Genomic DNA, 20,750 nt, shown 5'->3' with positions numbered 1-20,750 from the left:
TATGAATGCATCAATTTTATAAACAAACAAACAAACAAACAGATAGATAGATAGATAGATAGATAGATAGAGAGAGAGAGAGATAGATAGATAGACAGATAAATGGTTGACAGCTTAAATAAATAAGTGCATCAATAAATAAATCTTTATTATTTTATATATTAATACTGCCATTAGCTGATAAGATGTTGGTGTCTTCTGTTATCATATTAGTTTTTAAGTTCAGTATTTTTACCTTCAAAAAAAAGTTAGAGAGCAACTGATTCGCTTGTATGTATGTTAATTATATTAACTATATACTATATATTTATTATAATAATATTTATACTAAATATACATATTATTTAAATTTTGTATATATTTTAATTATTTAAATTTTAACACAGAGAGTTCCTCTATATTCGAGAATGATAAACACAACTGGCAGCTGTTGTGAAAAAATTTTAGGATGATGATGATGATGATGATGATGATGATGATGATGATCATTAGTAATATAAGTAATTACTGGTAGTTTTTCTTCATAATCATAATCTAATTTTGTTGTTTAAAAAGTATATTCTAATATTTACATCTGTTCTCTTAGAACATTTAACTAGAAATAATTACATCTCCCTCCTTACATGCAGTTTCCTGCCTCCAGATGGCGGTAAAGATCTGCCTGAAAAATTTAAACACACCGGTTATCAAATTTCTCCGTCAGTTCTATGTTGTATATTGTAATATAAGAATAGATGAGGTGCACAGGTTGTTAACAATGCATTTCACCACCAAGAATGCGTTGTTAAATGGCTTCAAGATAATGTTGCCACGAAGACTACATAACATTGCAGACTTCTTCACCCATACAGTTCAGTTTGAGGTCTGAGATCATGCTCTCTCTCTCTCTCTCTCTCTCTCTCTCTATCTCTCTCTTCCACAGAGGTGACAGAGCAGGTGAGCCGCAGGGACCTGAAAGCTGTACCCTTCATCACTTACCTGTCTGACCTGATGAAGACTCAGCTGCTGTCTGATGACCTTGTGGCTGGAGTGGAAATCCAGTGTCAGGAGAAGGGCAGCTGCCCGGCGGCGTGTCACCTGTGCAGGCAGGTGGGCAGAGACAGTCCGAGCCCCACGCCAGCATTGCTGGAGGTCAGCCGCTCGGTGCCACTCTACAGCCTCATACAGGACAACTTCACCAAAGAGGTGAGAGACAGTATCGTGTTGAAATAGCCACCAGATTAAAAAGTATATACAGTGTAAAAAACATAAGTTGTAACCATAGAAACAATAACATATTAAAACGAGCATACTAATGTAAACATATCAAAACTACTATTGAAGCAACACCTTCTGACCAATCAGAATCGATAACTCATTTTTTTCCTGGATTAGATTTATGAATACTAGAGGTTATTTAAAAATAAATGCTGAAATATAGAGAGTATTCAGTAACCTTCAACTGGCAATCGTGTAAATATCAAACTATCAATCTTTCTTAGAGAGAAAGGGGAAAAGAAAAATGTCACTGATGCTAAATCACATAAACAACATTCAGTTGTGTCAAGTTGAATTTAAAACCATTTTTACTAGTCAAATATTAATGCTTAATAAAGCTTAATAAGAAGAATCAATCAAGGTAAATGGTGAATTGATCTCTCGAATCGTGAAATAGAAAGGTCATCATAGTTTACGCAGAAGTCTGGATTGTACATAAGTCCAAACTATAAATGAGGCGTAACTTGGCATTGCGATATGATGATGTTTATAATAAAACTAGTATAATATACTGAATTATACAGTAGACTGTGGCTATGAACAAGTGTTTTTAATGTTCTCAAAACTCATCTAAATAACAAATTAAAATAACCATAAAGACGTGTCACAAATACCTGAATGTCTGTTGCTGAAGTCTAAGACTGAAATGACAAAATACTCCAGCAGATGGCAGAAATGGTTTACTCTAGAGATGTGCTTGGGTCCAGGACATTGATTTCTCATTAGAGGGATATGATTAATAGAGAAGATAAAGGGCAGACTGTGTGTGTGTGGGGGGGTGGGGGTGGGGGGGGGCCTACACGTGCTTACACTTCATCCTCCTCACAAACTGAGAAAATCGGACATATCTCTCCTCGAGGAGCAGACTCTTATTCAATTAGCAGTCCAGTAGCCACTGTATCTTCTGACTCATGGAGTTAATGAGGATATTAAATCGTGTTTGGAGCGGATCGCCACTGTTCTCGTTTTTCCGCTTCATTTCTCCCGGCGCTGACGTCTACGATGGAATTAGCCGGCGTCTGTTGTGCTGCTGTGAGTTACAAGGCAGACGCGAGAGTGACGCACTCACTAAACCGACCGCTTTGACAAATCTGACTACTTCAAAACAACGTGCATCTCTCTCTGTCCTCTGTTCCCCCCTAGTGATCACTTGTGGTTGTGTGTGTGTGTGTGAGAGAGAGAGAGAGAGTTGGTGGCTGTCATGCCTGCACAATGACTGTCACCAGTAACAAGAGGCTCGACGGGGGGCGAGAGGCGAGCAATCAATATCAGACAGTCCCTAGTGGGAGACTGTCAATAGGTAAACAAACAGAAGAGCATGGCATCCCCCCTGCACTCACACACACACACTTAGACACACATATGGTGCAGACGGTTGGACCGCTAGCTCAGAAAGTAGTGACATTATGCTGTTGTTATTGATGCGGATGTCACTGATGTCATCGACTCTGTGGTACTAGCCAATAAATCTTTTGAGTCTCCTTTATATGCCTTATCCAGCTCCTCCAGTCCCTCTCTGCACTTTCCTTTGCGCATTTAGTTTATAATATATCCAAGTAGCATGAGTGCATATGAGCAACCATATGATCTTCTGGCAAATCTGTATGTATGTACTGTATGGAAATATCCCAGTGTTTTACTTGGACCCAAGATGAAAAGGTCTGCAGTGTACAGACCGTGCAGCAGTGTATTCCTATTACATCACTCAACTCATTACCATCAGAAATTAAAGGTTTCATCTAGCACCCTTCCTCCGGGTTTGCCGGTTACTTCCCACCTGACAAAAATGTCCCTGTTGGCAGATTTGTGATTCTAAATTGCCGTTAGGTATGTACGGTGCCCTGAGATAGACTGGCAACCAATCCAGGATGTGTTCCCACTCTGCACCCAGTATTCACAGGATTGGCTCCAGATATACCATGGCCCTGACAAGGATAAAGCACTTACTAAAGATGAACCAATGAATGTAACATCCTAAAAGGTTCTTTGGTTTGACCCTCTGGAGAATCTTTACAACATCAAATTCTACTTTCAGAAAATGCTCCACTGTGGTCTGTTTGGAAAGCTTCAGTCGGTATCTGTCCACAGAGTCATTGGGGGATCCGAAGAATCCTTGGGGGAGTGTAGAGCGAAGGTGTCCAACCTTGTTCACAAAGGTTCCTTGTTAGATCTTGTCGTTATGCCCAGGATAGGCTCCACCATGGATAGGTGGATAGGATAGGATCCACCATGACCCTGACCAGGATAAAGTGCTTATTGAAGATAAATGAACACTAAAGAGTTACTTTGGTTTTGGACCCTCTTGTCCACCATTCAGAAAATGTTCCACCAGGGTCTCATTGGAAAGCTTGAATTATTAACCATCCACCGAGTTCTTGGAGGATCCTTTTTTAAGAGTGTAGAGCAAGGGTGTCCAGTCTTTTTCCAGGAAGGGCCAGTGTGGCTGCTGGTTTTGGTTCAGTCAGATCATCTTGTCCTCACACCCCATGTTTCTGGGACAGGCTGTGGATCCACAGTGACCCTAACTAAGGTAAAGCACTTATTGAAAATGAATAAATGAATCTAACACACTAAAATGTTCTTCAGTTTGTCCCTCCCGAGGAATCTACTGTATAGAACAAATTGTTCCCCTTTCAGACAATGTTCCACTTGGGTCTCTTTGCAAAGCTAAAACCAATAACCAACCAAATAATCCTTAGAGGATCTAAAGACTCCTTGGAGTAGTGTAGACCAAGGGTGTCCAATCTTATCTGCAAATGCCTGGTTTTCTAACCAAGCAAGAGCCACACCGGATATGTTAAATCAGTTGATCAGCCACACTGGTTCTGTATGTATCAAATTGGACATGTCTGGTGTAGAGCAACATGAATCCCAGAATGTTCCATGCTCTATCATTTGCTTTTCAACTGGAGCAAGGCTGGAGCCCTGGAACCCTTAAGTGTTCTTCGCTTTATCCCTCTGAAGGAACCGTAACAGGTTTTATGTACAACCCTACAACATAATGGTTTCCAAATAGAATCCTTTTCTCTAATAAACCGAGAACCCCGAACTATCCAAAGAATATTTGAGGAACCTATTTTTTTTAGGAGGATACTGTCGTCTTCAGTATGCATTTGTGCAACCTGGTCCTAGATTGTCTCTAGATCAGGGTTGAGTGACTTGAGCTTTGACTTTTTCCTTCAGTTTGCAGTGTTTCATTCAGAACCAGACTCTGAACTTGGGTATAAACCTGCTACTGTTCATTTTGTAACTGTATACAGATGTCTTACCTGTATTATCCCTGCAAGACATCGCAATCCTTGATGAGGCACGTCAAGCCTATTAACATGTCAGTCTCACCGTCACAGAGCCATGCTGGGATTGGATTACTCGGAGTGGGAATTAGCTGTCTGCCTCCTTCAAAAAAAAACAAAAAAACACTGTAGCGGAAACTACGGCCTAGCAGGATCACAACCGGTGAACCAGCCAGGCTTCTCATGTGACACTTTTGATCCTGTTTTCATCACCGCGAAAACCCCCAGCAGACTCAGCACACACACTCTCTTTCTGTCCTGCACTGGGACACACATAGTGAGAGTTTTATGCGTCTCAGGCCAAGAGGATATCCCCTCCGTAATGCAAAGATTATGGGGTTACTTTCAAGATTTGTGGAGAGTCTAAAAGCATTAAGTAACATTCTCTCCACACCTTGAAGTATTGACAACGTTTACATTTGCATCCCATATCAAGTATGCACCTTTGATGGCTTGGCAAGAACACAGGGGCCACCGACATTAAAATCAAGCTGTTTTAATGTTTATTTCAACTCTTGCAAGTTGATAACACTCGAGAATCCCTTTGGGCTTTAAGCCATCACCACAATAGACCCCCACTGTTATTGTCCTGTTAGTGCCCTCCAAGTGAGCATTCATAGAAACCCTATAATCTGTTTTGGGCGATGAGTAGATTTCTCCTAATGAAATCTTGCTCTCAGCCACTGACACAAAGCAAAGAGAAAAACAAGCAATTAGGCTTTGGTCAGATCTCCCTGTTTACCGCTGTAGACGAATAAGCATGCTAATACAGCAATAAGCCATCACCAGGGAAGGTTTCACAAACAAGGACCTCATGACCCAAGAAACGACGGATGAACTTTTTTGACAAACTGTCCTAAATCTTGGTAAATGGCTAGCGTAAGACATTTCCTGTTCTGGTTTCTGCTTACAAACCTCTCATCCAAAACTTGGTTCTCTACTCGCTCTGCAAAATGCATTACAAGCAATCTCGGAAGAATTTAGAGCTCACAGGGAGTCGGTATATATGTGTGCCGAGTGATAGGGCTTTCGGTGGATGATTGAATGGACGTACGTCTGGAAAGGAGACGTAAAAATGGCTTAGCCAGAGAGTAGGTGCTCAAAGCAAGTGCAAATCCGATAGCTATTTGAAAGACGGAAGCCACTATGAGCAGATAATCTATTAAGGTATTAAACCAGCAACACAGGTGCTGAAGAAAAAAAAAAAAAAAAAGATTTTTCCTGGAGGATAAATTTACTCTCAATTTACAATCGAAAGGTAAAGGAAGTCTGCTTAGAGCATAGCCGCCACATCGATTCCTTCCCTCGGGTTCAACGGAAGGTCTCGTTTACCTGGAAGGTGCTTCGGCGATATTTTCCATTTCCCATTCAGACATGTCCTGTGCTCCATTGACCTGGGCGATAGGTATGAGCCCGTACTGCTCCTGGCGTCGCACTCGATGAATCGAGCACGCCGTCCGTCTGGCCAGTGTTTACATTGTTTTCAGGCAGGGAATGGCGACGCTAATAGGCTGAACAAAGATAAGTGGAACATAAATACGCTTGGAGGTCGGGATGGCTCCGTTTCCTGTCAGTCGAATGGGATTTTCTGAAGCTTCATTTACGAAAATAAGGTGTCACGTACAGTTCAAGGGTCTTCTAAGCATTGAAAAAAAAATGCAGTTTGTTTGGCAAAATAGCCTATAGCACTGTATACGTCTTAGTCCAGTCATTATAGTGTGGTATGCATACGTGTATCTTTTCAGGCCTCTTTTCATTAACACTGTTTGGTATTTAAGGCTGTGATTTGAAAGGTCACCATATTGTTTCCTTATTTCCTTCAGTACGAAGTGTATGTGTGTGTCTCCGCCACAGCGAACCCACTAACAGTTAACATACATGTACAGTATATACACTGCCTCAATCTAACCTAGTTCACATTACTTGGAAAACGTAACTGTGGTTATAATTTGTGGGGGGCTTTTTTTATTTTCATTTTTACACGTGCCACTGAGTGGTCATATACGTCTTGGAGCGGGTTTTTCACATGATAATAGGAAAGCAATGGGTGGCAAATTCAAAGGGCAAGAGAAAATGTGGTTCTGATCATCACGGCATCACGTTTCCTTCTTGGATTGGTTCTGAGCAGGGGACGCACATATACTGTGTGTTGTTTTCTCACGTTCTGCTTCTCATTCATAGAGGCAAGGAAACACTTTTCGGTCTGGGAAGGTTTCTAGTCTTGCTCTACATGGGTTCACTTCAGTTAAGCCATTTATTTCATTGTTTTTTGTTGTTTTTTCTCTCTCTCTCTCTCTTTATTGTCGCAATCCATCCTACCCATTCACTTTATTTCTTTCTCTTCTCAATAGATCTCTCCCTCTATTCCACCCACACATCTCCCTCACTCTCTTTCTCTGTAAAGCATCTTTCATGCAGGTCATTATAACTCCATAGATTGGATTGCGCTGCCATACGCCTCCACTTCAACTCTAAAAACTTTTCACTCATCAAAACCGTTTACTATGTTTGCTTGGAAGAAGATGAATGTAGCGACCTGGCACGAAGATCACTGAGTGATGCCATCGGTGCGTATAACTGCCTGTCGATGCGGTGGTCACCACGTTCGGTTCACCTTGACGTCATCATTTGGCTGAAATTACATCAGGTGGTATAGTTTTCATTCCAACCAAGCAGGAATCACATGATTTCACTTGTTTAAGCTATCGGTATTGACCTTCAAATATTGCGAGTGCAGAACCTGCCCTTAACTAAACGGCATGATTGCGAAACTGTAAAATGTGTGTAGAACTCTGAGAACCTGGCCAACTTCTTTCTGCTTTGTGCTGGATATCCACTAAAGACATGGCTGCATACATTTTGTCACAAGTACAGGAAGTAAGAGATGGGAAATAGGAAGAAAGTGGAGCTTCAGGAGGTATTTTGTATTTGTTTTCTCCACCCAGAAACTTGCACGCAGGTTGATTAAGCAAGCTAAATTTCCCCAGGGGTGAATGTGTGCAACCCATCCAGGATGTTTTCCCACCTAATGCCCACCTTTCCATGGATAGACTCCAGGACACATCGTGATCCTGACCGGCATAAAGTTACTGAAATCCAAATGCGAGACGCCGAGATCATGGATATTGATTCAGTTACTGCAGTTTTGACTAATGTTAGCGTAGACGGACGAGAATTAAAGGTAATGAGTTCAGAATCACCTGCTTGACATGTTGTTTCCCTTTATTCTTCAGCTTCTCCTTTCATAAGCCCCAGAGTTCCCAGATCTTGACAGTCCCACAGTCTGACCTTTTTGTCCACGGTTTCCAATTAAAATCAGACATGCCCATGTCTGTATGAAGCGCCTGGAGATGCCATCTCTCCAAGTTCGACTTCGCAAAAGCATGCCACATTTCAAGCTGAGGCGCGAGCGAGCGGGTGTGTAGTCTGCCGCTTCCCAAGGTATGACTCACTGTGCCCTCACCGAATTTAATTGCTTTTCTTTCACCTGTACCATTTCGCCCTTTCTCAGGCCTTCAAGAGTGCCGCGATGAGCTCATACTGGTGCACGGGCAAAGGTGACGTCATCGACAACTGGTGCCGCTGCGACCTGAGCGCCTTCGGCAGCGACGGCCTGCCCAACTGCAGTCCCCTGCTGCAGCCCGTGTAAGTCTCTTTCTCCCCTCGCTAACTCCTCATCCTCCAATTGTCTCGCCTCGTCGAGCCCTCGCAGCTCTTTAATTGCTGTCTGACAGGTCCTATTCCTCCCGAGGAAGGTACTTCGATGTTCCGTGCTGTCAGAACGTTGTGTAATTGTGAGTCATAGGGGCTCGGAGATGAGTGACTTTTCACAACCAATTGTTTTTGAAGGTAAAAAAAAAATCTCATAAAGGTTCTCCCTTTGCCTTTTGGATGACCTTATCAGAGTTACACCTATGACATAATTTGCGTTTTTCCTGATTGAACATTATAGCGTAGTGGAGACTCAACGTAAACTCTGAGCTTGGTGAATGTTATTATAGCTGAGCACTACTTTGTGGTTTTGCCTTAGCCTCTTCTTATCAAATTACTCCTGAATACCAGGAAGAAGATGTAAAATGGGTAAAAACAAAATCAGGAATAATTCTGATTTATAACAATCTATGAAAAAAATGTACTATATATATATATACACACACGCACTGTAGTGTCTGCTGCTCAGCCTTTTAGTATGGCTTTAAGTAAAAGCATGTAAACACATACACTATCATTTTTCCTGGTACAGACAGCCATTGTACTGCCCTTTAAGATCCTGTCTAACGACTTGTGAACAAAATACTATTCAAAGACGTATTCATTTGATCTTTTTATTTTTTAAATCACCGATTTGTAACATAAATTAATATATCGTGACATTTTGCTTTGCAGATTGAGGTTGTCTCCTCACCTGGAGCCCTCGAGCACTGTAGTGGCTCTCGAGTGGGTAGATGTGGAACCTCTGATCGGCTACAAAGTGGCCGATTACATCATCCAACATAAGCGCATCGAGGACCCATCCGAAGCCGAGATCTACACTGGTATGTAGGTTACTGGAGTACTTGACACGCCGTCTGTTTTTTTTTTTTTTTTTTTTTTTTTTTATGTGCTTTTTAGCACAATCTTGTTGGAACCTGCAAGTGGACTGCTGAAGATGCGTTACTCTTATACTCACACCTGTTAGTCTGCTTGTCACATTTGAATCAGAGTGATATTGGTCATTTCGGTTTGGAATTTAGAAAGTCTTTTGCATTCATTGGTGAGAAGTATGGTGATGGAATGTGGTAATGTACATTATATGGCTAAAAGTATGTGGACACCTGATAATGACCACCCATATGCTGGCCTTCCCTAAAATTCGTCACAAATTTGGAGGCACGTGATTGTCTAGAATGTCTTTGTATGCTGTAGCATTACAATTTCACTTCAGCGGAACAAAGAGACTCCAACCTTTTCCAGCATGACAGTGCCCCTGTACACAAAGCACATGGTTTGCCAAGTTTGGAGTGAAAGAACTCGACCTTGAGTCCTGACCTCAACCCCACTGAACACCTTTGGGATGAACCGGAATGCAGACTGTACACCAGGCCTCGTCGCTTGGCATCAGTGCCTGACCTCACTAATGCTCTTATAGCTGAGTGGGCACAAAACCCCACAGCTGCACTCCAAAATCTAGTCGAAGGCCTTCCCAGAAATGTGGAGGCTCTTATAGCGGCAAACTGGGAGCCAACTCCGTAATAATGCCATGCCTTTGGTAATATAGGTGTCATGGTCATATGTCCACATACTTTTGTTTATATAGTGTATGTATCAAGCTGTATTTTTGTGTATCTTCACAACACCTTGCATTTCTGCAGCTCTACAGCTCGGTCTTTTGGATCAATTAGGCAGCTCACACTTACAAAAACATATGCTGCAATTAAAAACTCATAACTAAAAGTCCACAGTAGACTGCTTCCTGCAGTCAGATTGAATCACTTTTTCACATCGATTCACTAGAGTTCACTAGACCTCGCTAAGATGCTCTCGGACTGGGTGTTTCGGTCAGCGCCGGTGGTATTGCTGTGTGCCCTGCCTAAAAAACGACCTCATTGAGTGGAAAAACACACCAGGGTTCGATTCAAATGGACAAAACACTGCCTATGTCAAGGCATCCTTAAAGACAACGGTCGTAAAGGGCTAACACTTGGGACTACTGAAGAGAAGTTTGAGAATTTAAATCCTGGACCCAGAGAGTTGGCCCTTGACACAGGCATTTTGGATGACCGAGTTTGCCAAAGGAATGAATATGAATGTACAGAATACTTGTATTGGCCCATATGTTATCTTTTACGTTTATACTATGAATGACACGAACGTAAAAATTGGCGTGATGTCAAATTTCACCCGACTTCGAATTGGCTGGGGAAGAAGGTCACCGTTTGTTTAGAGTCAACGTTCTAATCTTATGACTGCGACCAATTTAGAAATTCAATTTCCCAGTGCTGGGAAATGACTGTTCTATATGACGTCTTCCTCGTAGCCTCCTGGGCTGGCGAGCTGGTGGAAGAAAACATACACACACACACACCACCACCACACCACACTGACTGATGACTCTGTTGATCTTGTGAAGTCCACTTAGGCGCCGTCATCTCAGAGAAAAGGTTACAGAAGCCTGAGGATGGAGTTTAGGAAGGAAAGAAAGAGATTTGCAGGGTTCATAATTGGCCCCCTTCCTCCTCCCTTAAGTCATAGATAGTGAGTCAGCGTCTGGGTGATAGGCATTTAATAAAGGAGGATAGGGAAGAGGAAAGGTAGACCTGGCCAAGTTTAGTCATCCATTCGTGCAGGAGAAGGGCCGAAGAGGCAGGAAGGGGCAGATGGTCGGTGACTCACGTTTTCTTTAAGCAATACATCCTTGTCAATTAGCTGATAGATAAATTTGTTTAAAGTCCTTTAAAAAAATGCGAGCCAAGGCACTGGTCATAAATTTCTTCACCTTGCTGTCTCTGCAGTCCTCAAAGAACCAAAGTGAATGCTTCCTCTAACTTTTTTGTGACTCCTGTGCAATGCCTCCAATCAGAGGAGATATCGTTTTATGTTTCTGGCCCCAGTGTGTGACACTGAGCCATTCTCTCTCTGATCCATCATGTGATCTATCATGTGAAGTTGTCTTACAACCCCAATTTCAAAAATGTTGGGACAGTATGGAAAATGCTAATAAAAACAAAGAGGAGTGGTTCGTAAATGCACTTTGACTTGTATTTAAACAAAGAGCGTTTAAGGACGAGGTATTTGATGTTTTAGCTAATCAAATGCATCGGTATTTTGAAGGTAAACGTTTATTTTGAAATTCGTGCATGCAACATGTTCCGAAAAAGTTGGGGCGGGGGTCATTTAGGACTAATAGAGATGTGATGAGTTGAAATAAGAAGGTGATGTGAAACAGGTGAGGCGATCGTCTAATCATAGTATATAAGGAGACTCCAAAAAAGGCCTAGTCCTTCAAGAGCGAGGACGGGTCGAGGTTCGCCGATCTGCCAACAGATGCGTCAGCGAATAATCCAACACTTTGAGGACAACATTCCCCAAAGACAAAATCGGTAGGATTTGGGGAATTTCACCTTCTACAGCGCACAATATAATTAAAAGAGTCAAGGACTCGGGTCAAAACCTGGTGCGTAAAGGATGAGGCTGAAAATCACTTCTGAATGCGCGTGATCTCCGATCCCTCAGACGTCACCGTCTTAAAAACCGTCATGAGTCTGTAACGGAGATCCAGACATGGGCTCGGGAATACTTTGGTAAACCTTTGTCGCTCGACACCATTCGCCGCTGCATCCACTGATGCACGTTAAGGCTTTACGGTGCAAAGCAGAAGCCGTACATCAACACTGTCCTGAAGCACCGCCCACTTCTCTGGGCTCGGTCTCATCTGAGGTGGACAGAAGCATGGTGGAATCATGTTCTGTGGTCCGACGAGTCGACATTTCAAATAGTTTTTGGACAAAACAGCCGTTGTGTTCTCCTGGCCAAAGAGGTAAAGGACCATCCAAGCGGTTATCGGCGTCAGGTCCAAAAGCCAGCGTCCGTCATGGTATGGGGGCGTGTCAGTGACCATGGCATGGGTAACTTTCACATCTGTGAGGGCAGCATTAATGCAGAAAGATATGTACGCATTTTGGAGCAACATATGCCTCCATCCAGAGCAGGACAACGCCGAACCACATTCTGCCCAGATTACAAGCGCATGGTTGTGTAAGCAGAGACTTCGGGTGCTAGCATGGCCTGCTGCAGTCCTGACCTGTCCCCGATTGAGAACGTGTGACGCATTATGAAGCGCAAAATAAGGCGACGAAGTCCCCGTACAGTTGCACAGCTGAAGAAATGCATAACGGATCAATGGGGGAAAATTCCGCTTGCTAAACTTAACCATCTGGTGTCTTCACTCAGCGTCCAAACGCTTAATAAGTGTTATTAAAAGAAAAGACGATGTTACACAGCGGTAAACAGTCGACTGTCCCAACTTTATTGGAGTGTGTTATAGGCATCAGGTTTGAAATGAGTCTATATATTCAAAAAAATAAATAAAATTCACAAAGTAAAACATCAAATAATGTGTTAATAATGTTTTTTTTAATATACTCTTTTTGTTTTTGTTTTGCATTTTCCATACTGTCCCAACTATTTTCGGAATTGGTACTATGTGTACTATGTGTACTATGTATGACTTAAGCATGTCTTATGTGGTCCAATCCGGGGATCGACAGCGACGATATGAAGTTGGAGCTGGACGGCGAAAGTGATTTGTGGAAAGAATGGGCCACTTTTTCAGACGGGGCGCTCTCTCAGGAAGAGCCGTTAGCAACTGGAGACAAATTGCCTGGCCAGTGAAATCCATCCTGAACAAGAAAAAACATTCAATGTCAACAAGTACAGATAGTATGATAATAAATGATCCTTGAAATGTTTCCGGTCTTGGATGACCTGCCTCAGGAAATAAAATGCTGTAGTCTATAATCGTTAAAGGCAACGTGAAGACCGAAGAGATGAGAAGAACAGAAGATGAAGCTAAGCCGTTCTCACAGCTCATCGTGTTGCTCTTAAGAACAGATGGGACTTGGAGAACTTCAAAGCACTATGCCATCAAAAGCCAAGCGCTTTTGAATTTTAAGAGTTTAGTCTTCGCTTCTTGATTTCACTGGGATGACGTGAATGACTGGCATACGGTCCGCTTTAGAGTTCCTTCAGTTCATCAGATATGAGACTTTTGGCAGAATCCATGGAGTGCTCAGAGTTTATTATCATACATTCATATTTCGATGACTTGATGCTGCAATTCTTGAGCAAACACTACCGCTAATGTTTGGGGAGGTGATTTCAACATCCTGATTTAGTCCTCATAAAAACTTACCAATTTATGACCATGTTATTTTATCATTGTCTAAGGTAATATTTCAGGAATAAGTCACTTGTGGGAAGTGTTATAGGAAGAAAATCAGTGGTGGGATGGTGGGATGAAGCGAAGTTAGGGTCACCATGCTGAAGTTTCTCGCATAACACAGCAGTTTGTCAACAATTCCCATTCTGAATTTATTAATGAATGACACATACGTTTTATTTGTTTATAGTTACATGAAATGTTGTGGAAAATCTGTAAAACACGTTAGTTGCTGCAGACTCCTCAGTCCTAAAGACGTTCTGGTAGCAAAATAAAAACTCTGGCAGTGGAGACTCCTTCCAAAAAATATGTTAAATAACGTGTACTCTGAAAATTTACCATCCAACTTTTTATGTTGTTTTTTTTCTTATGTTTGTTTCTTTGTTTGTTTGTTATTAGTCTTATTCTGGAGCGTCTGCCATACAAGTCTCCGTGCAGTGGCTTTTTATCATAGAAATGATACGTTTTTTAGAAATAACACATAGTTCAAGCCTAATTCTTGTAACCTATGAATGTGAAAAAAAAAATTGTTTATAGTATATGTATTTATTTATTTTTTTCAAGTTCAATAGTTTTTACTTCTACTACACCAGTAAACTTTGACCCCTAGAAAGAGATGGAACATTCCACTGGAAAGAAACTTAACGCTGTCTATTCCCATCCCTCCCACAGATATCTCGGTGAGAAAGTTGGGGTGGCAGAGAAATTGGGGAGGTTGTTTGAGGCATTTCGACAGTAGCTCACTTGCCACTTCATAAATCTTGATGTTTGAAGTCAGGAATTTCAATTGGCAAGCCATGAAGTTCTTAAATGTTTGACTTACTCATTTTCGATGGACCTGGATATACAGTATATTCTGTGTATATTTTTATTTGAATCCATGATACCTTTATGAACTTTATAGGGATAGCAGCTGGCAGTATGGGTGGTGCTGGTCAAAATGCAAATGAGCTAGATTAGGTATAATTTTCCAACTTATGCAGCTAGCATATGTAGCTAATTGTTAGCTGTAAAGAAATGACTATTGGAAATCTACGGACGCAAAAACAAATATGACTGTTAGAGATATGAGATTTGTAAATGTACCCCTTGGTCTCAGTGAGAGTTCATCCATTCATCCCATCCATAGATTTTCTGTACCGCTTATCCGCTTACACGGTGTCACAGGGAGCCTGGAGCCTGTTCCAGGAGACTTGGTGCACTCTGGACGGGGTAGCAACTCATCACAGGGCAATCGCACACGCATTCAGACACTATGGATAATTTGGAAACGCCAATTAACCAGAGTACCCAGAGGAAACACCTGGAAGCACAGGGAGAACATGCAAGCTCTGCGCACACAGGGCGGAGGCGGGAATCGAACTTCCAACCATGGAGGTCCGAGGCAAACATGCTAACCCCTAAGCCACAATGCATCCCCAAGTGAATTCAATCTACCATATTACCAAAATTTCTACAGTGAACAAAACTTTAGGATTTGCTCAGAATGAAAAGAATGTGTATGATGCCGCCCTTAAAAACTGACAAAACAAGGGACCTCGTAGGTATGCTAGGTCTTCCAAATGTCAGGAGCACAAATACTGCCAGGAAGTGTGCTCCTCTACCTACTTACCTTCTGAATGGAATGAAATGAATACTCACTATCACCAAAGGTTAACCCCTGGCGTGATCAGTCTTTATTATGGGAACCTTTAAAGGCCGTAATCAGCATTAATTATCTCTTATTACTGCCCTATTTACGACTCTCGGCCTGATAGACTACCCACTTTAGTCACCCTACATTACGTCAAATTACTCCTGGACCAGACCTGAAAACTCTTACTGATATGGATGATTTTGGTGCCTGTTAAAAAAAGAAAAGAAAAGAAAAGAAAGGAAGGAAAAAAAAAGTATGAAAACGAGCTCTAGCTACCGTTTACACTTCAGCGAGGAGACGAATAGGTTCTCGAAGAGCTGAACGGATAATTGCAAAGTAAACACTGCGCTCGGGTTTCATCCTGTTGGCTCACACTCGTGATCTGTAATACACTGGCGAGGCTCAAACAGTTTTCCCAAAACTCATGTTTAAGCTTAATCTTTGTGATTGGCCAAACAAGCCTGCCGAACATAATCCCAACTATTTCTCTCTCTCTCTCTCTCTCTCTCTCTCTCTCTCGCGCTCTCTCTTTCAATGCTGCCCCACACACGCTGCTATTTTTCGGAAATTTTTCCAACCAGCCACAATGCTCACCTAAGGCTATTGACTCATTGCCCACAAATATGTTTTGCATTTGCTAATTACCAAAAATTAAATGTTTAACTTTGTCCTGACCAACGCTGAGTCTGAAGAACATTGCACTCCATCCCTCTATAAACAGTTTTACATCGTGTTCTCTGGTTAACGGTTTTGTCCGTAAGGATTGATTCCCAGCAATGATGCATATCCTTTAACCCAGACTACTCACGACGGTTTCTCGGAACATGGCTAGACCTTACGCTTGAAATTCGTACGATGAAGTGAGAGGTTTGTATTTTTTTTTTTTTTTTTATTGTACCTTTGCTACTCTATATGGGCTTCCAGATGGTGCAACAGGAAAGTGTTCACCCTATCTTCGGGAGATCGCAAGTTTAAATCCTGACGATGCCACCTGAGGGAAATCGTGGGTGTCCGTGAGCTCATGTATGCGGAAGAGTGAGGAGAGTAGTTTCCTCCGAGTGCTGTCCTAAGGGGGGGGTTGGGTGCTGGGGGGTGCGGGTGCAAGGGTTTGGGGGAACAGCGCTCGAGGAAGCATGTGCTAGGCTTTACCTCCCCCATTGATAGGTGTCCTGTGGTACTCCAGAGCTAGCTGGTGGATGGGAATTTTGCAGACGTCGCAGAAAATTGGGTTTAAAAGGGTAACGAATCCAAATAAATAAAAATGCTAGCTACTGTAAAGGTCAGACGTCGGTTTCACAATCTACCAAATGTGCAGGTGCACCATCCCGGGTGTTATTCCCACCTCGCTCCAGTTATTCCCGGGATAGCCCAATGTGAAAAAACATCACATTGCTTCTGTTCCATTCCACCATCCTAGTCTTATCCATTCTGGCGTATGTGATGAGTTTAGAGTCTGGAGGTTTGTTTTTTTTTTAAATCCCACATCACGGTGTACAACCTCTAGATGGCGTCCGCACGCAGAGACACGACTCTGGGAGATTGTGTAGTGCTGGAGAGAGCAGTCAGTGCATTGGATATCACTTGCTGGATAAATAAGATAGAAGTTGGTGAGATGCTGCTTTGTGACATAGATAAGATAGATTCATTTATTTATTTATTTTGTCACACTGCTGCTTATATCAATGAGTAAATTATCGGAATTTGTGGAACGGAAAGGCTATAATTTTTTTCCTGTACGTTTTTTTTTTTGTTGTTGTTTTTTTTTTTAAAACATTACGCTAAGGTGGAGAGGTTTGCGTACTTCTAAGTACATTTGAAGAAACGAGGATTTTCTGAATGGACGATGACGTGTGTCAAAATCCCTCCGTGATTCAAGTGTCATGTTTGGCCGGTGCCCTTATGATGACGTCGTCTTGTTGTTCCCCGTCTCGAAATTTTTGCATTAGATCAGAAGATATTGTGAGTTTCCAAATCCCACGTTGAAAGACATCCAATCATAATTACGCCCTCTCCATGCGTGGGAAAGCTGGCCTTTTGTTTCTCTCAAGATGCGAGCCAATCATGGATGACCGCTAGCTCGTGTATATAGGATCTCTCTCTGTGACGTTTAATGAAACGAGGGTCGAAAAGATGAGGGTACGAGTGTGTTAGAGGAAATACGTTAATGTGTCATGGTCACAGGTTGGTAAGTGTTATGTGATAGGAAAGGGAGAATTGTGTTTTGCTTAAATGAATGTTGGCTCGTATTTTATTGGGGCTTCATCAGGCATTACTATGAAAATACCATAGTTTGAATAATAAAACTTTCCTACAAATCATATGACAAGTGTGTGTTGGTAAAATGGGAGATTAACCTTAGCACCTTAAATCTTCTCCACAGTAAACTGGCTCAATGTGGCTGATGCTGCTTCGAGGCTCGTTAGGAATTTACAGCCAGTTTAGTGTGTGTGTGTGTGTGTGTGTGTGTGTGAGAGAGAGAGAGAGAGAAAGTCAGATAGACAGGCTGTTATTCCTACGATAGGTCAAACGAGTACCTCTTCCACATTCAGTAAGGGTGGAAAAGGTGTTTGTGTGTGTGTGTGTGTGACAGAGAGCGAGAGACAGAGAGAGAGGCTGCAAGACTGCAAAAAGAAAGAGAGGGAGAGAACAAGACAGAGATGGACAGAGAGGCAGATGCATATAGACCAACAGGGAAGAAAGAAAGAAAGAAAGAAAGAAACATCTGGAGAGAAGGAATGACAGGGAAAATACGAAAAAGAGAAACAGATGGGGAGAGAGACAGACAGACAGACAGACAGATGAAAAATTCAGGCAGAAAGAAGGACAGAGAGAGGAAAGATGGAGAAAGTGAGATTCTGGGTGAGAGGGAGGGAGAGAGAGAGAGGAGAGAGAGAGAGAGGGGGGATAAAGTGTGAAACAGATGGAGATGGAGAGAAAGAGAGATATAGATTGTGAGATGGAAAGAAATGCAGACAGAAATAAGGACAGAGAGAGGAAAGAGGGAGAGAGGGAGACTATGGGAAAGAGAGAGACAGACAGACAGACAGACAGACAGACAGATGATAAAGTGAGAGACAGATGGAAATAGAGAAAGATATATAGATATATAAGATAAAGGATATATATAGATTGTGAGATGGAGAGAAATGTGGATGGAAAGACAGAGAAAGTGAGACTCTAGGGGAGAAAGAGACAGAGAGAGAGTGAGACTCTAGGGGAGAAAGAGACAGACAGACAGAAAGACAGACAGAGAGTCAGACAGGGGATAAAGTGAGAAACAGATGGAAATAGAGAGATATAGATTGTGAGATGGAAAGAAATGCAGATAGAAAGAAGGACAGAGAGAGAGGAAAGACGGAGAGAGTGAGACTAGGCGAGAGGAAGGGGGAGAGAGAGACAGACAGACAGAGCGTGAGACCGGGCGAGAGGAAGGGAGAGAGAGAGAGACAGACAGAGGGACAGACAGACAGAAAGACAGTGAGATTGGGTGAGAGAGAGAGAGAGAGAGAGAGAGAGAGACAGACAGAGAGTGAGACTGGGCGAGAGGGACGGAGAGAGAGAGAGACAGAGAGACAGACAGAAAGTGAGACTGGCGAGAGGGAGGGATAGAGACAGACAGAGAGTCAGACAGAGAGGATAAAGTGAGAAACAGATGGAAATAGAGAGAAAGAGAGATATAGATTGTGGGATGGAGAGAAATGCTGACAGAAAGAAGGACAGAGAGGGAGGAAAGACGGAGAAAGTGAGACTCAGGGAGAGGGAGAGGGAGAGAAAGCGCTGGTTCTGGCCACCACATGCCGATGATGTCATCTCACAGCTCTGCAGTGTGACAACGAGAGGCAGCGCGGCATTTGATCTTTTTTATTTTCATCTCCAATTCATCTTCCCCGGCTTATCGGTGATCCTTTATTGTCCCCTGACTCTTTCTCTCTCTCTCTCTCTCTCTCTCTCTCTCTCTCTCTCACACACACACACACTCACACACGCAAACCGGGGTGGACACCTGCCTTTTGTTTACGCACCAATCCCAACGTGACTTGTCCGTGGTGCGCGATCCCCAAGTTCCGACGCGTCTCGGTCTCGGTGAAGCCGAGCTCCAGGGCTCAATTCAATTAGAAGGAGATAAAGGGCCGTCATTGAGGATGAGTGTAGATAACGGATTGGAGTGCCTCAGCTGCCCGCCTTTGTTTGCTTAATTAAGGATGACCTCATCGCTAAAAATGGCTACTGCTTCTCCCAGCGTCACGAGCAGAGCCATCAGCAGATTGGAGAGCAGGCAGGGTGCCAAGAATGCTCACACAACTCTCTCTCTCACACACACACACACACACATTCTAGCAGCCGCGCTTGTTCTCTCTCTCTCTCTCTCTCTCTCTCTCAGACACGCACCTATATAATATAGAGATGCATCTCTTTCACACGCGTATCCTCGACGAGACGCAAGTCTACATGAGTGCAAACAAAAAAGAAGTCAGCCATCATGGTTACATTTACGGCATTCATCGTGTTAACCGCTCTCCCAGCCAAATGCCACACAGGCAGTGATGTAATGCCAGTCGAGTCCAATCCGGCATCGGATGAGGTCACCGGGTTCGGTGCTTTCTCTGTGCGTTATGACGGCAGACCATCGGCTAATTAACTCGTATGGCATATGAATTTGGTCCGAATTTACAGAGCTTCATAAAGGTCGCAGACCTTTATTGCTCCGCTGCATTTATGTATTTTAAATCATTCCCAGTTTGGAATTCGGTTTGCAGCAGGACTCCACCCGAAAGTTCTCCTTAATTCACGGGCCAGATCTCATTTCCGTCCGACTGAAAGGAAGAGACGGTTCTCTTATTAAAAGATGACGTCGTTAGCGGTGCGACGAGATGCGTAGATGCTAATTAGGTTGTCGTGTAATGGGGAAAATGTAACAATGTGACTGTCCAGATGACTGGGACTGGAATTAATATATGTGATTAATCTGAGAGAATTAATTAGTCTAGTGATTACTGATTGTATCCACACTCTTTCTATTCACATGAAGAAAAGACAGAAAGCAAAAATAAGAAGCCGCAAAAAAAAAAAACAGAGCGAGAGAGAGAGAGAGAGAGAGAGAGAGAGAGAGAGAGTCATTTGTTATTTCCTGAGTTGTGTTTTGCCTGAGTTGACCTTCACGCAGCAGACCAGGGGAGAAAAGTGACCTCACATCCCCCCCCAAAAAAAGAACAAAGATGGCCAATTAATGACTCAGCACTGACCTCAGCCACAGCAGTGACCAGAGACTAGCGAAAACACAACCTCGGGATCTCGTCCTCCTTCAATCCCTCTAGATCTCCTCACGCACAAGGTGAAAAATCATCCTCGGATATACGGTACCGTTCCCGAAATAGAGCTCGTTACAAACGTGTCGGAATTAATATTCCTCGGTCCGAGACGCCGTCCTTGCTCTAGCACGCCAGCATGTATTCGGTGTTTAGTCTGCGTGAAAAGTTTGAGAGTGTGAAGGGTAAAGAAAAGAGTGTTAGAGGAAGCCGTCACTCAGGTGTGTGGATAGTTGAGAGAGTGCTGACAGTTTAACACGGGATGGAGCAGCCAGCTTAGGAAGCCAATGGGGGGAAACAAAGCACATTTTGCAGCTGATTCACGTCTACATAATAGACAT

The 20,750-nt window shown here is 42.8% G+C and overlaps 1 protein-coding gene across 2 annotated transcripts in view; it reads left to right on the top strand.

Moving 5' to 3' along the window:
• Positions 1-20,750, top strand: part of LOC108260352 (astrotactin-2) — a 345,742-nt gene that overhangs the window by 291,134 nt on the left and 33,858 nt on the right. For both annotated transcript variants that reach the window (XM_017460589.3, XM_053676996.1), the window contains exons 17-19: positions 923-1,185; positions 8,062-8,195; positions 8,937-9,085. In XM_017460589.3, the coding sequence (XP_017316078.1) occupies positions 923-1,185; positions 8,062-8,195; positions 8,937-9,085 (546 nt within the window). The remainder of the gene's footprint in view (positions 1-922; positions 1,186-8,061; positions 8,196-8,936; positions 9,086-20,750) is intronic.

This window comes from Ictalurus punctatus, chromosome 28 (genome assembly GCF_001660625.3).
Source record: "Ictalurus punctatus breed USDA103 chromosome 28, Coco_2.0, whole genome shotgun sequence".
Classification (NCBI taxonomy): Eukaryota; Metazoa; Chordata; class Actinopteri; order Siluriformes; family Ictaluridae; genus Ictalurus; species Ictalurus punctatus.
The sequence above is the reverse complement of the archived record's forward strand: the minus strand, read 5'-3'. Positions and strand labels throughout refer to the sequence as shown.